General features: G+C 37.8%; 1 protein-coding gene across 2 annotated transcripts in view; it reads right to left on the bottom strand.

Annotated features, from left to right (window-relative positions):
• Window positions 1-17,252, bottom strand: part of ADK (adenosine kinase) — a 268,376-nt gene that overhangs the window by 218,390 nt on the left and 32,734 nt on the right. For both annotated transcript variants that reach the window (XM_030950758.1, XM_030950759.1), the window contains exon 3: window positions 14,907-14,960. In XM_030950758.1, the coding sequence (XP_030806618.1) occupies window positions 14,907-14,960 (54 nt within the window). The remainder of the gene's footprint in view (window positions 1-14,906; window positions 14,961-17,252) is intronic.

The following is a 17,252-nucleotide window of genomic DNA, read 5'->3' on the forward strand; positions in this document are numbered from 1 at the left end:
GTGATTCAGAAATTTCATCCCGGTTTATTGACACTTTTTTGTATGGCCTGGTCATTTTTGAGCCTATAGTAAAAAAAGAGGAATTTGAGAAAACCTAGAGGCGTGAATAATGTGAGGTTTTTCCCCCACCATTAAGTAACATTATTTTATAGTGACTTACAAAAAATGTTATATAAAGCATGATCAATAAAATCATAAAATACATTAATCAAATTCCTTTAATACCTCAGAGACATGACATTGTCCAATAAACATCCACAGAAGACTTCCAATTTTCAATTACAAGAACACAGATTCTTGCAGGTATTTGATCTTGCAGATGATCGCAATTTGTCCCAGGAGGAGGGACACAAAGAAGAATGCAAAGGTAATTTTCCCATTTTTTCTTTCTGAAACACATCAGCTTCAGGTACTCAAGAGATGAAAAAACAAAAATATATCACACTAAAATTAGTCCATTCAGCTTACAGGTCCATGTACGTAGAATGAGATTATCATTGACCAAGATCATCACTTTTAAGCATTTTAGGTCCTTTTCACCACTAAGCAATTTTTTAAAACTTCAGACAAGTGGAAATTAAAAATAATAAAAAAAACCCCCAAGATCTAATTTCCCATTTGCTTGTATCAAGTGGGAAGAGTTACATGTTCTATTAAACTATTTAAACAAAATGAAGGGGATTTTCAACTAGAATTATATCTCTTCTGAACCCTTGCTGCAAGAGGAATGGGTCCGTTATTCATAATTTTTTGAGATAATCTCCTAGACAGACTTAGTCTAATACTTCACATCTCTTTTCAACTTCTACCACCACATCCACCTGCTTCAAAGAAGTACAACCTTCAGCCCAACAGACACTCCAAGTATGAGATCAATACCACTTATCTCTGTCATAAAAAACTTTCACGTGAAGCTCCAAAGTACGTTGGTCAACCCCTTGTAAACTTCTGCATTTCAGCTTCCAGCAGGGATTCTCTGCATCTTCTCTTGGACTCCTCCTGGCCCCAAGAGTCTCCACTGAGACCCAACACTACTGCAGCATGTCCCTAAGCCTCTGAATTTCTGCCCAGACTTCTCTCAGAAATAATCTGTCAACACTTCAAGCCAGCTTCTCACAGTCTAATTCCATCCTGCCTTATTCCAACCCTGTTCTTGATCAGAACTCTAGGAAGAGAATTTAAGATACATTACCTCATATGATTATACACTAAGTGTTACCTCAGAAGTTTAAGTTGCCATTGACTATGTGCTAGATAGGGCTAACATCTACAACAGCAAGTAAAGTAAACACAGTAAAAGAGCTGATGGGTTGCGACAGAAAGGAGAAAAGTTAACATAAATCATATGAAAAAAATTGCATCAGAAAAAGAAGACTGAAATCTATGCCTGTTAAAATAGAGACTTTGGGACAGGTTGTCTGACAACAAAAAGGAAATTTTTAAAAAGAAAAAAAAAAAGGTAGCTACTCTCATATTTGAGAATTCAAGTAATAAAAGGAAAATTAAAACTCCAGGACAGATGTAGCATAAACAAACTAAGGTCTTTCAGGTGCAGACTAAGCAAGCATACAGCTTCTCATTTCAGCAAGTAATGAACATATCCAAGGAACAGCCTCTTAATATACCTGCTGAAAATAAAACTGGTTCTAATAAAGAAGCCTGGTTTCTTAACAATGCATATTGTATATTTGCTATATCAACAGCCTTACTGCTCTGTCATGTTCTTGAAGTCCCTTCAAAGTGTACCTTCCCACCCTCATTCTTCTCCCCACCTCCTCCAGCCCAGCTGCTTGGCTGGTGGAAAGGGAGGACCCAGTGATTTGGGGTTCCCTGCATTGAGGTTTACTGGGTAGTGCCCATTGGCTGTTCCAGTCCATCAGGCCTGATCCTGCTGCAGGAAAAAAAGTTTGTGTTCCACCCCCCTTTCCCTACATGCAGCTCCCTTCTTTATCAAGCCCCTAACTCGCTGGAGACCTTCAGTAACTTCTTATCCTACACATTTTCTCTCCCCTGTCAAACATGGTTCTGATCTTGCCCACTGAGCTTAAGAGTTATTAGAGACAGACACAGAATAGCTCAATTGGTCAAAGAGACAGGCTATAAATACACAAGAACATGTCTTGCCAAATCTCATCATTTCTTCTGAAGTCAAGACTGACAACAGCAATAGTTTTCTTAGGTTCTAGGGACTTTCTTTCCCTTCCTCTCCTCTCCCAGGGCTCTAAAAAATTTACTCCAATTGCTCCAGACAGATCAAAATATGTGAATGAAAATGGAAGGGAAAGAGAAAGCAAGCACCAAAAAACCCCATTTCTAAGGCAGCTTATAAGAAAATTGGAGTATGTTTTCAATTGTTCATAGCATATTCAAAGATGAATTTCAAAAATTTATGAAGTCATTTTAACACTCAAATCTCTAGCTTATCAAACTCCAATCTTTAAAAGAAAGCACACCTTTTCAAGTAGTTATTTACTTCTTGAAATGCAAATTTGTAAGAAGAATTCATTTTCTCCACCCTCAAAAAACATGAAGGGCTTTCAAAAGCTGATTTACCTTCTCATTTATACAAGGTAATGCAGTATATTTGCATAAAACAGTCAAAACTTTTTTTTTTGTAATGTAATAGGTAGCTAACTATGTAACCCCTGCCGTTTTAAAAGACAGTCCCCTCGTTAGGAAACCGTTCAAAGTGACAATTTCAGTAACTCAGCATCTCTTTCTGGATAATTAGATGTATTATGAATATGCAGATTTCACACAGCTGATTGGCTTAAATGTATCCCATTCCTCAAGAACATCATCTTCCCTACAAACAACTGTATTAGCAAAGGCAGGCTGTCATCCAAACTTGTTTTAAACATTCATCTGCAAAGCTCAAATACAGATCACAGCAGACAGAATTGCCTTTCCCAGCCTTCATGAAGGTACTGGTGGTGGATGACTATTTTACTGCTGGTGACCTCTATACATAGCACTTTGTTGCAGCAGATCTTCACAAAATCTTTCAGGGGGATAGGTGTGGAGATTTCATGCCATCCACATTATCACAGAAAGTAAGTTAAATAACATAACAATAGCACCATCCAGTGGCAATATCTTCCCTTTGAGATATTAATCACTTGCAACACTCAGCATGAAGCAACTTTAAAACAGGTAAGTAGGGTACTTCCACTTCTGAAGCAACTTTAAAACAGGTAAGCAGGATATTTCCACTTCTGAAGCAACTTTAAAAGAGGTAAGCAGGGTACTTCCACTTGTAATCCACAGTTTTTTGAGCAGCCAGCGTCCAGAGAATATAGGGGTCTTGGTAGGAAATGTAGTGCTAGCAAAGAGTTTGAAAAGAGCAACTGCACATACAAATAACTGGGGAAAAAATACTGAAAAAAAAGCAACAAATACAACACTGTGCAAGTTGTAAATATTGCAACATCTGTAATTCAAGTTTATTCTGATACTGAAACTTTCTAATATGTTCACTGAAGGTTGAAAATACTTTTACCTGAACTAGGCTGCTCCTTATTGCTTTTTAGGCAGAAAATTATTCAGCGTCTTCTCAGTACATACTTTAAAATTAAAGACCCAAACAAAAAGATAAACCTGACCATTTCCACTAAAAAAAAGAATTTGAACAACAGTACCCTGTGTATCTTACACCTGCTTGTTCCTCCCTCCAGTCTTTTTTTATTCATATTAATTTAAGATTTTCCCTTCTATTCACTTGCTTGATGTCCCATTTCCTCAGAAAAACAAGTATTTTATATTTTCTGTAGCAGAGTGGTAACCTTTACTCATGGTAAGCACCTGTGGCAGAGCCAAAGGAAACCTCATAAAACAATAAAGGGGAAAAAGGCTGTTGCACAGTAATTGCCAACCGCAATAACCAAGCCACAGAAATAAAGAAAGTACTGGTTTTAAGGATATTTTCAAAGTGTTTTTCTCAGAGTAGACAGTAAATAAACAGTCACAAAGTTTAATAGTTCAGTGTCCAACCCTTGACACAGGCACATCCTTCCAGCTTAGGAAGGATTCCCATAAAATGTATCAACCAATAACACGTGTATTTGGACAGCTATGATGGAATGATTTTCCCTTCTTTGTGAACAGGATATTCACACTGCAAAGTTTTAACAAAGCTCCTGTTTGTTTCTAAACATTCTCATAGCTGCTGCTGGAATTCTAACCCAAAATTTTTTTCTTAGAATTCAAGAAATCTGTGCAGGACTGTCAACAGATGGAAATTGGTAGGCTTATTCACTGATGCATGCAGACTGATATATCACTGTTGCTGAGTGCTAGAAATGTTAGCTCAAGAGATTGCTTACTTTCAGAAAAGTTCTTTCAGTTAGTTCAGAAGCTTTCAGCAAATCTGTGAGAAAATTCGTCACTAAAGTTTAAAATCACAGTGTTAACTGCTGGAGTTGCATAGCCTGTTTAAATACTCAATTTCAACTTAAAGCACCCAACATATTTTTGTGCTAATACTGAATTTCCCCAAATATTTTTTCCCATAGTGAAAGACTGTGATTCTGCCCTCCAATCGATAGTCTCATATTGAACCTGAACTACATTGAGAACAAGGAAGATAGGAGAACATATGTATCTTCAGGGTGTTTTACACAGATATCAGAAATAAGAAATTGAAATTAAGTAATGCCATTATATTGCCACTGTCTGCAGCTCTCTTGTCACTCCCCTCACAACCAGAACCAGTGACATCAGTTAAAGAGACAAGATTAGGCCAGGACTGACATACTGGGTGCAGGGTAGTTCAGATGCTCAACTGGCACAGGCAATTTGTGCCCATTGCTTCTCACACACCCCTGCACTCGCCTGTGTAAGGTCTGTGTATTTCAGCTGCTCAGCAGAGACACTGGCATCTGCAGCTGCAACTGCACCAGCTGACTCATGTGACCAGAAGGTAGCACTGAATCCCTTGCAGCAGCTGCACTCCATCTGTGATGGGGACAGAAGCTGCAGTGTGTGTCAGTTGCTGTTTCCACTTCTTGTAAACAAGGTCATCTGATCATACAGCCACAACAGCATCAGGGCAGGAGACCCCCTTCAGAATAAGCAGATGGCTCCATCCTTCAGGCACACAGCTCCTGAATGTGCAGCAAGTTTCCCATGCAATTTAGAGCCAGCTACATTCCCTGTTCGCTTTGGCCACAAATCCATAAAATTACAATCTTATCTGGTACAAAGCTTCAAGAACAAATCAATTTATATGGCTGAGAGACAATTACATGAGACAATGATTATTGAACTATATAAGTATGTAGATCAGACAATATTTCCTGGCAAGTCTTCAATACTATTCATGAGCAGGAGGAAAGCAAAACAAACACATCTCTCTGCAAATGCAAAACTGCACATCCATACAAAACACATATCCTCAAGACTCAAGAAGCAGAGGCTTCCAGATGTCCTGATTAAATCAGATGGTCAACTTTATGCAACCTCTTCCATCACACTACTAAAATGGCTAGATTCTTAATATTTTCCTCACACTGCAGGCTACTCTGTCTGCTCTATGTTTTTTCCTGTCAGGGTGCATGGGTGCACAGAACCTTACCCTAGCCAAAATACATGGGCACATTCTCTTAACACACAGCCTTGTCCTACACTGTCCTGGCTCCCCTGCTTAGAACCATCTTTTTACCCCCATGGCAATTCCTGTGCATTCTGTAATCCATCCAACTCCCTCTTCACTGTTATGGGCAATAGTTCTCTGTTCCATCCTGCAAGCAAACTTTTCAGTGGGGATCAAAGAGCACACCATTACAAGTAATGTAGTAAGATTGCACTGTCTCCACATGACATCTTACTATTTCCAAAGACCCTTAGAGACAGCAAGACAAATATCTGCCAGGAATGACAAAGATGCATCTCTAGTTGGATTGGGGGATTGAAACTAAATGATCTCTTGAGGTCTATTTCTACAGTTCTATGAAAGGAAAGGCAATTAATGGGCAGCTACTAAATTATTTTCACACAAGCCATTTAATCTGCTCTGATAGATGACCACCTTTAAAACAGCAGAATTCACTACTCTGAGCACTAATTGGTACTCTTGGGGCTAAGCTTAACTCAGAAAAGACTGAATGGGCAATAGAGACTTATCTGTTCTCTCAGTTGCTAACAAACGCTACAGCTTATTTTACGTTTTATTTGTGGTGCTTACATCTCTAAATGAGGACACTTTTAGAGCCAAATTAGCAAAGAGAGTGATACTGCATTAACTGCTTTGGAAATGGAACATCTGATGTGATTCCGCCATTTTTATAATAGGGCAACAAGCAGGACATCAGTGGGCATTCTCTGGCAAGTCAATTCTTAAGAGGTTCACTAAAAAAAAAAGACTTCAAGTGAGAAAATTGAAGTCCCGGCACAGGAGGAATTGATACAATGTTATTAATTGCACACAAATGTCACAACAATAAAGCTCATTACCTGATTATTTAGGAAAAATGCTGGCATTATATCCTAACTATGTCTCTTATGGAATTATGAAAAAGCAATACACAATAAATACACATACTTTATTGATGTAAACAGAGCAGTCAAACACAAGTGCCACCAATAAATAAGTTCTATTCTTAAAATCCTAAGAGTTCACAAAAGCCTCAGGCTGCATTTGAAAATTCAGTTATAGTGTATTTTCTGTTACAGTAATTTTTTTGGTCACTAAAATGCAAAAATATTGGAAGTTTAAATTCTCCGTCTACTCTCAGGATCATCAAAAAATTACTAAGAATTAAATAATGAATATTTTTATTCTCTTTGGCATTGACCATTGACTTTTAGATAATCATACCAACAACACGTTAAAAACCAGAACAAAATCAAAACTGAGTTTAGAGAAGAGTTGATTACACTCATTCCAGGTTTTGCAATTTCACTTAACCAGTTAACAAAGCAATCTGAACATGTAAAATGTTTGTGGTCTGAATGACACAAAAAGCCCTCCCAAGCCCCACCTCGCTCAGGTGTATCTCATCTCAAGCTCAAACTGCATGCACACGAAATACACATTTCTTACCTCCACTGGTTTTAACGAGCCTCAGTGAAAGCAGTAAGCCCCCTCACCTCAGGCTTAGAAGTGTTTAAGCAAAAAGATAACAGTGCACTGTCAAGTCCTTTCAAGTGGTTAAAAGCTTTAGACATTTTACACCATTTACAACAGGTTTCAATGAGCTGCCAGCGAGGTGGCTGCTGCTCAAAGCACCCCCTCAGCTGGTGGCACTCCCAGCACTGACCGCAGCCTTTGCTGGGGCTTTGGAACAGCGCCTCCACTCCAACAGCTTTGATGTTATGTCACTAAAATCAGAATCAAAACAGGATCTGCCAACAGAAGATTATCTGAAGGCTCTCCTTCACACACAGTATACATAAGGCAATAAAATTAATGTAATTCCACAAAATGACTGGGCGGGCATTAGCTTTTATTCTGATTCTGATGCTATGTCTAGAGGACTGTGAGCAGAATACATGTAAGAAATGCAGTAAGAGAATAGAATAAAAATCCCATGTTAAATTCTCACTCTTTGTTTTAGAATATGCAGTTCTTGCTGTGTAACTTGCAGCTTGAAGTTAAATAATTACTCTGACAGCTCAAAATCATCCCACAGCCATCTTTAATACATTCTCTTTCTAAAAGACACTAAGACAAAGTGTCTTCTAGGCTATTAAAAGGTCCAATAAATAAATAATAAATTTTAGGAAAATCTCAAGTTTGGTGCTACACTGCATAACACAAAAATTAATACTCTCAAGACAGATCTTGTCCAATTCTAAACTGTGCAGTAAAGATGCAGAAGCCATAGCTACCTTAGCTAAAAAGCAGCAATCCCAGGAGATTTTGCATGTTCTGTAGCACAAGACTGCATCTTATTCTAAAAAGAGTGCACCCCATCCTCTATTGGAAAGAAAGCACTACAGTGACAGAAATATGCAGCAGTATGGGAAAAAAAATCATTCTGCATATTCAAAATGCAGTCTTCAAATACGTCTGTCACTGCACACAGTCCCATCACTACTGCATCAGCACCACACTTCATCAATACCAGGAGTCAGTGCTGTGGAAACATTAACACCATTTTTTAATAAGTTGTATAAATAAGAAAAATGCCAGGAGAAATCATGAGGGAAGTCATCTTCTGGACAATCATGTCTTACTGATTGCCCAAACTGCTTTTATTGGAAATGAGCCCCAGGAGGACAAGAGGGTGCAGCCATCCTGTGCTGTCTGTGAAGCCTTTGCTCTCACTGGGTGAGAGGCAAGCTGAAGTGCTTTACAGGAGCTCAGATCACATGAGCCTTCCAAGTCTGAGAGTGCAGTTCAGGGCTGTGGGTTCTCTGCTCAGTTTGTGCAGGAGGGTGAGCTTAGGAACAGACAGCAAAGGGAAAAATGTTATTTCCTTGCTTTAAAGCACATATGTCTAGTACACACTGAGGAACAGTAATCACTGTCAGGAATATTATCAAAAAGAAAAACAGAGTAACCTGGCCTCATTAGCTCACTACACAGAGGAACCAAATAGGTGGTCCATGTCAGTCCACCTACTCCTGCACACACTGTCAAAGTAAGAAATCATTACAAGAGATCAATTTAATTCAATAATCAGCACGGTGAGGGTTCCTGCAAGCAATTAAATTTGAGCTGGAATATTAGAAAACATCTTTCCCTTGAAGGATCTTTTGATATCTCTTCTGTACCACCTATGATAAGGCTGTGGTAATCAAAGCAGATGACACAAGAAAACCTCTGCTGAAGGAAAGAGAAGAAAAATTAATATATGTGATTTAGAGCAAGACTACAGAAGAACAGTGAATCTGACATTAGGAACTTTTAAGCAAATAAAGATTCAATCCTTTAGCAGCAGTTTTTACACCTTGTATGTCACATATATAAAATATTTTGGATTCTCCCTTGGCTTTCATAACCATCCTTCTCTTTCCCCTGCAGCACTCCTCCTTCCCATTTCCATGGAAGTGTTGTATCACACAACAGCCTCAGATAAGCATCTCAGGCTACAAAACCAAGCTCCCCAGACGAACATAAGCCTTGCTCTTAACTGCCAGCCATAGCTGTTATCAGAAGTTTTCTTCTATTTTACATCAAATAAGCACTCTGCCATACAAGAATGAATTGACACTGATTTCCAGGAGCTGTTTAACAATAGAGACTATTCTAATAGAGCCTTTAAAGCCAAATAGTAAAGTTGGGCTTCAATGTACTACACACACAAAGGAACATGAACAGAGGCAAGAGGCTCAATTAAAACAATGTACTGATACATACACAAAGTTTTAAAATACTGATGCAATCTGCTTACCACCGTGAACAAGTATTGTGCAGATTACTTATTTAACATCTCCAACAGCAGGATACAAAATGAAATTATATACTAAAACTAACTTGAAAGTTTTGATTTTAAATTTAAGCATATGTAAAGACTGCTTCATGAAAGAAGTTAAAAGTATTTCTGCTATAACTTGGTACCTTAACTTCTAGAAATTGTATGCAGGACTGCTTCTTACCAAGAATTTCGTGAGCTGATTTCTATACTGCTAATTTGCATTGGTGCTGTAATTCAAAATAATTGCATGAATGCTGGACATCCAGAAAAAGGAAGGGAAAAATACAGAGGGAGGAATCTGTAATAGAAATTCTGTAGCTAACCATAAATCATTCCTTTTGTACATCTGACTCAAGCTTTTATGTGTGTACACAGAAGTGACAAAACAATTCTAGAGAAATCAAACTGCAATTTAAAGTAGTTTCTACAGAGGGAGCCAACAACTCAAGAAACTGGATTAAGAAACCATTCCAGATCAGTACAGAGTTCTTCCCATCCATCAAGACAATTCCTTACAAGTTTCTCAAATATAGAGCACATCATGCAGATTCTTACTCTACAGAATTCCCACATACTTAATGGAAGTTTAATTAAAGAAGCGCCTAATTACATGTCATGGAACAATTAGAGTCAATATATACAGAATTTTATTTGCTTTGGGAAAAACTGACAACTTTAGAGACTAGTCATTCTAAATTACTCTTTATTCATTAAAAAGAGAAGTTTAAGAGTTTTCCTCTGTAAAAACTCTAAAAATATTTGATTTTGGAAAAGCGAGTATCAGTTGCACAGTAGTGATTTTTACTGAAGTTCTCAGACAAAACTCTACACCAGAAAACAGGTCAATATGATACTTGATTTAAAAAAAAAATGAGGAAGAAATCTAAAATAAAGTCATATAAATGTGGGAGCCTGGCAGGTTTTTTCATTAATCTGAGCACCTTGTTATAACTGCCATAACAGTTTTCCACATTAATTCATTGCCAAATCATATTTCATAATATATATTAATCTACTCAAATGTAATTACAAGTGAGGCATATTATATGGAGTAACTCAACAGCTGTGACAGATTCATATGTCACCTCATCCATACAAATCACATATATTGTCAGCACATGTTGAGAAGGCCTACAAAAGACTTAAAGCTTCATATTCCTGATATTTTACTCTCTCTTCCCCCTGCTTCTGCAAACAACTCTCTACCCTCTTTTTCTTCTGTAGGGGGGAAAGAGGATGGATAAAAACCAAAGGTATTTTAGAGAGAGTTCAGCCCAACAGGACCAATGCTAAACCCCGCACATAGGGAAGGATTTCTGCGAGAGCTACCGAAGACAAAGTGCCCCCTCTAGTGGCACAGAACAAAGCGTTAGAGGGACAGCTGCGTCCCTCTGGTGACCCAGAATTCAGGACTCCCTCCCTGCAAGCTGAACTACCAATGACACACAGCTGCACTCTCATTGTGCTTGGGGTCGAGTCCCTTAGATTTGTACTGAAGTACTGTGATAGACAGTGACTAACATGGGGTAGCCCCCCCGCCCCCAAATACAAGGAAACTGCTCTCAACATTCCTGTGACACAATTCTAATCCCTTGGAGATCCTTGAGGTCTCTGACATACCCAGACTACTTCTAAACCCCTCCTGTAGATTTCTCTACTCTTTCCCAAGCAATAGAGGCCCCCTGTAATCCCCAAACATCCCTATTATGACTCCAAGATTGACCCTTCCACTTAAATATCTATATTGCCTAAGCAAAACCAGAAAATACGCACACACCACCTCCTGCCAGATGTTACAGGTAAATCAAAACTCCATCAGTCACCCAAACAGCTGTGCTCAAATTTAAGAGTCCCTCTCTCCCATGTTCAGTTTCACTATGAAAAATAGCAAGTATGCAGGTAAGAATGAAATCCCTCTCAGCTAAATGAATCCCCCTCAGCCAACTTGCAGCAGAGCAACACATCTGCTCTCTCCCTTCTGACCAATACATCAAAAACTGACTGAAGAGAAAGAAAGCTGATATTTACCTTCTTCCACACTTCACAGCCTTGATCTTTGAAAAAGAAAGCTTAAGAAATGAGAAACACAATGTGGATTCCACATTTCTTACTCTCTCCTTCAGCTAACTTTCAAAAGCATCCCATCACAGCCAAAACTGCTTAAGCAAAAGTTTATAAAACTCTTCAACAAGGAGTCAGTCAAAGCTGCACTAAAACAAGTGCTCTGAAGCATTGCTTACAGACTCAGTGGTACTACTGAACTCCAAACAATGTTTTTAAAACTCACAGTGACTGTATTTCAGTCACCTGTATTCATACAAGCTAGTCGAGCTACAAAAACTTGGCTTACAGACCCTAGTTTAGGAAAAGAAAATATTAGTAAGAAATCCCAACTCCTCTTTCAACACTTACTCTACACAGTGAAGATGAACTCTATATTAAAGTATTCCTACTTTAATATCAAGACAACTTGCATCGCACCCCATCACTGGCTGCACCTAGCCTAAATTTATTCTCCTAAAAAAACTTTTGATGTGGAACTGTAGTAAAAAAAGGAAAAAAATCAGCCTAGGCAACAGCATACACAATTCTATAGTTGCTAATATGACCTTCAGTTAAAGCCAATCAGGCCCATTCTGAGAATTAAAAATAGAAAAAACTCCTGTAAAAGAACTATACAAAGGGTCAGGAAAAATACTTTTGCTTGTCTCACAGTTTATATTTTTTTATTTTTCTCAGACGGAGAAAAAATACACACAACATTAAGGCCTCACCTTATTACGTCCCAGTTTCCCTAGCAGTTTCCCTGCAGGACTCAGAGTTGAAGGGGATTAGCTGGGTTAGGGAAGGTGGGAAACATCTGCAGGACACCCCTTGAGCCACAAATGCTCAACACTTCCCTTGTAAAAAAATGCAAACAGAAGACACCACCTTTGTTATTCCCTCTGCAGAACAGCAGACTTGCCACTGAAAACAAGTGTGTTGTCCATCTGGTTCCCTACAACATGGGCACGGCTTGGCTTGATCACCAGTGCTGATGGCTCTAACTAATCTGCTAATTTTAATGGAAACAGGTTGAGCTGTTGGACAGTACCTTCCACCCTTCATAAGGTATATTCAAAAATTGATTGGGGTGGGGCAGGAGTAGATATTTCCAGCTAAATTCTGAAAAAAAATGCATATATGCCCAAACTTAACAGCTTTAGTGCTAATAAAATGCTGTTAAACCAAAGAAGTGTACACAAAATGAAAAGACAAATTTAGAAGGCTGCTACCGTTGAAGTGCATTGAAAGCGGGGGGGGAAAAGGTGATCTTTCATACCTTAGTGCTTAAAATAGAAGTTAAGCACGATGCCATGCCTGTAAACCAACGCCACTCTTCGTGGCTGTACTTCTCTCTCCAGATAACTAAGACTCAAGGACTAAAGGATCAAGCCAAGTCAGGGTAGCAGGCTCAGTTACCTTTGGAGGTAAGGAATTCATTACTGAACAAAATTTACATTTTTATGAACAACAGCTATACTGAAGTATCTCTGAGAAACTGAAGGACATTTGACAGTCAGATAAATCACCATGATGGATTTTAGATGAAGAATGCCAAAAGAAGTCTTCTTTACTACTAGGGAAGACAATATAAAATCTTCTGACATTTCAAAGACTGAAAGATAAATTATTTTAAGTAGGAGGATTTTGGAACTGAACAGTAATATGTAGAAACTAACTTTGTATTTGACTTTAAAACATTACAATAGGGTTAGGAGAATACCTTAATTATAAGGGTACTGTACCTAAGAGTAAGTTTATAATCCCTTCAGCAACAGTTACTCTAGTGGTAAGTTGTCTTTCATGTTTCTTGGAACTGGCATTTCTTTAAAATATGAAGGTCTATTTAACATCAGAAAAGGTTAATTAAGTACCTAACAACTCATCTATAAGTTAAATCAGAGAATTTAGCTTGAAGGGCTGAAAGTGCTCTGAAGTTCAACAATGTGCAATCTGTTGTGGTCACATGGTCCAAGGAGAAGAGTACACAGCATTAGAAATGTTCCAAAGGTCTCTCCTGAAAACAACGTGACACTGACCTCCAGGAGTCTTTCCCTGGTCAAGTATTCAGTGACATTCAAGATGACAAGATCAGTGGCAAAAGCATGTTCAATCTCTTTCATTATACCCACCAACATATAAATAATCTCAGCAGCTAATGCAGTGTGTACAACAAAACACTAAAGAAGGGCTTCTGTTGCAGCTGATCCATGTAAATCTTGAGTTTTACTGAACTTTCTGTATTAAACAAAATTTAATAAAGAACTTCTTGAATAAAATTAGTTCAATCCTCCATTTAAGATGTGACTATGCTGTAAACATATCAATAATCGTGCAATTAACTAATATGCAATATACCTATAATAAAAAGCTAAAAGAGAAGTACTTCAAATGAAATATCTCACATCAAAAGGCTCAGTTTAATCAGTATCTATTGAACAAATAAAGCTTGTGTACACAGTACAACTTGTACAGTCCAAAATACAGACCTGCCTGTAATTTACCTTGTGTTTAACCCCTCTGCATTTTTTCTGCAGTACTTTTAACCCTTGTAGCTCATAGCATCCAAAATGGGTTAATGGGTTAATCAAAGCTATGCTGTCTATCAGTGTTCTATCACTAGAGAGTGTGCTCTGCATAAAACCAATCTTATCATTCATCAAAGGAAACTCATGTTGCCTGTCTCTTGCCTGGAGCTCAAGCATTTTAATGTCACAGGTACATTACCATGATGTACTAACTTAAGTTAAATGCCTTTTTCCATCCTCTGAAAGAACATGGAACATTTGGTTAGTAATTAAATCACTAAAGCTTTTGGGAAAAAAAATCTTTTCCAGAGGAATTGAATCCTTGTTACCAGAATACATTTTTACTGTTTGAAAACTTTGACCTTTCTAAAAACATCAAAAATTTAATATGAGAAAACTTGACAGCTATAGATGTGAATTCATCTGAAACAGGTACATTACCTTACACGAGGATAAACTCCATAAGTCTTCTGGTGTATCATGAAGTAATGCAAAATAATACAAAACAATGCTAATGTAGTAATGGAAACAAACAGTTATGTGCAAGAGCATAAAGTTTAAAATAGTAAGGAAAAAAGGGGTGTTATTTTTATATCTAAGCATGTAGATGAACACAAAATGGACCAAATTCCCCAATATCTCTACCCTGAAAGCGAGAAATGTGAAAGTAATCCTAGAAATCTGTATCTAATTTAGAAATGAACATAGGCATTTAGGATGAACATTTAAATGGTGCATTTAAATTGCATTAGTACCAACTGCAGTTAATTAAAGAATTTTTAAAAGAAATTAATGAAAAAAGATTTTGAATCTCTTTTTGTAACAATTAGTCTTCAGACAAGCTTTGCAATTTATAGCAGACAATACTAAAGAGCAAAAGCTAACATTTTTGCTTCAGGTATTTAACAATAAGACATGTATATACATTAAAAAGTATATAGGTAACATGCATGCATATCATCACAAAAAAGCTTACAATTCTTTGTGCTTCTCCTCTGCCAAAATTTGGTCATTTGGCTTCAGCCCATACCTTGGGGAAAAAAAGAGAGAAAAAACACAAAACAGTCACTCACATGAGAATATGGCCATAAAATGAAGTTTTACCGTTTCAAATTATTAAACTGTGTGTTTGTTGATTCAGATAGAGGTATTGCAAAGACAGTCAAAAAATTTTCTAAAAACTTACAACATGTTTATCAAAGTGAACTTAACATCACACAAAATTTTGCTTTAGGCTTCAAACTCCACTGGACACTTTGGCTGACACTATCTACCAAAAATCACTGCACTTCATACCATGAACCATACATTGATCTTATCATTTGAATCTGCCAAAACATGAAAGGGAAGATTACAGACAACAGAAACACTAAATGTGGCTGCAGCGTTTCTCCCTGTACCAAATAAAACTATTAAAATAAATACCACAATAATTCTGTAGAAAAAAATATACTTTAACAACAGGCTATTTAGGGAAACTTCTGCAGTCCATACAAGCAACTTCTGATAAAAGTGAGTGCTTGAGAGAAAGAAATCTTCTTTGCTAGCTTGACCTAATAGATGATTTAACAGAATAGGTTGCCAACACTGCCTGATCAGAGGGAAAAGAATGCAGTCTCTGCCAGGACAGCCTACTGCCAGCCATGCTGCAGCCTGCACTGTCACTCACTGTGGAAAACCTTTAAGGGGTGACCTCACTTTTGTTCTGTATCAGAATAAAATCTTCTGACATCTCAAAATAAATTGCTATAGTATTCTGTGGGGTTTAGGTTTTTTCTCTTGCATTTGGTGGGTTTTTTGGTGGATTGGTTTGTAAGACAATCATTCATAATGTAAGCAGCTAGAAGTCAAGTGTCCATTGGACAACTCTGCAAGCAGCTATCTGCTCACACTGCTGAATGTTCCCACTGTCCCTTTGTCGTCTGTGTTTGTTCCTTGCTCTAGACTGCTGCGGAACCATAAGTTATTCCTCCTGAGGGAAGATTCTGGTCCGCAACAACTACACTCAATCTATCTTGCAAAATTATTTTTGTTTATAACAAATAGGCACAATATCCTTTCTCTATTCCTTACAGCATTTTCTGATGATACTCTCTGAAACTCGTATTTTCAGCATCCATTGAAAATGCAATGCTGGACCAATGCTGGACACCTTCAAGCTCACTAGTGCTCACTGCACTCAGACATACAAGACACAGACTGACTGATTTTTATTGTTTACAAATACAGAGACTTCCCCGGGTTATTTGCTACAGTATCATGTTGACTTGAATCCATTTATCCACTTTGCTGCTAAATCCTTGCTGTAGACACTCCTAATCAGGATACAGTGGTTCATCCATGTTCTCCTTCCAAGCGCAGGGCTCACGTTTGACTCAGCGTAGGCAGGGTTTCCTGTACAGATTCAGGTCACTTGTTTAAATTGCCCAATCTTCTTCATACTTTACCATCCTGTCATCCTTTAAAGACACCAATTTTTACTCTTATGATCTTACATTCATTTCCAACTTAATGTTTTCTGTAATCAACAGTATCAGGCTCTTTTTCTTACATGAAAAAGGATCTAGCCCAATACCAGTCTCTTCACAATGCTGCTACACCTCCCCGATATCTCCTTTTGTCATATCTTAATATGAATTTCACTGATAGCAAATACTCATGTATCAGAGAAAACAAAGTGAGTTACCAGGAAATTCTAAAAGGAACATCTTTCAGACGTCAAAGGACACTATCTCTTCTTATGAAACTTGCAATCTGACTTAAAATGAAATCAGGTCTACGTCCAAAGGATTTATCTGTCATAGACAGATACACTAATATGCAATCCATTTTGCAAATGGAGATCATTTTGCCCATTAACAAATATATCCACAGAAAGTCACAGACATTCTTCATTAAAAATTAAGCTGTGTGCTTTTCCTCTACCAGCAGACTACGTCAGCTTCGATTGTATACAATTTTCTCTGCTGAGAAACAAAATCTATCTTTAGTTTTTCAAAGCTTCCAGAATATTTACTGGTTACTACACCTTTTTTTTTCTATCCACAATTTTACCTCCACAATTATTTAGAGGGGAAAAAACTCAAACAAATAAAACCTGTCTTACTGAGCCTAGTAAGTCAGCTACTACAGAAATCATGTAACATGAGGGGAATGCTGTTCAACAGATGCGTGATTTTGGGCTATGTTACTGACATACCACAGAGGGGCTGGGAGAGACACAGTTGCTACCCCTAAGGTTTGCAGAATGGTTCCTTTGGTGAACCTCAGCTTACCCAATCTTTTTCACCACCAGCACCTTTTATTACTGTGAAAACAGTTT

The sequence above is a fragment of the Camarhynchus parvulus genome, chromosome 6 (genome assembly GCF_901933205.1).
Source record: "Camarhynchus parvulus chromosome 6, STF_HiC, whole genome shotgun sequence".
Classification (NCBI taxonomy): domain Eukaryota; kingdom Metazoa; phylum Chordata; class Aves; order Passeriformes; family Thraupidae; genus Camarhynchus; species Camarhynchus parvulus.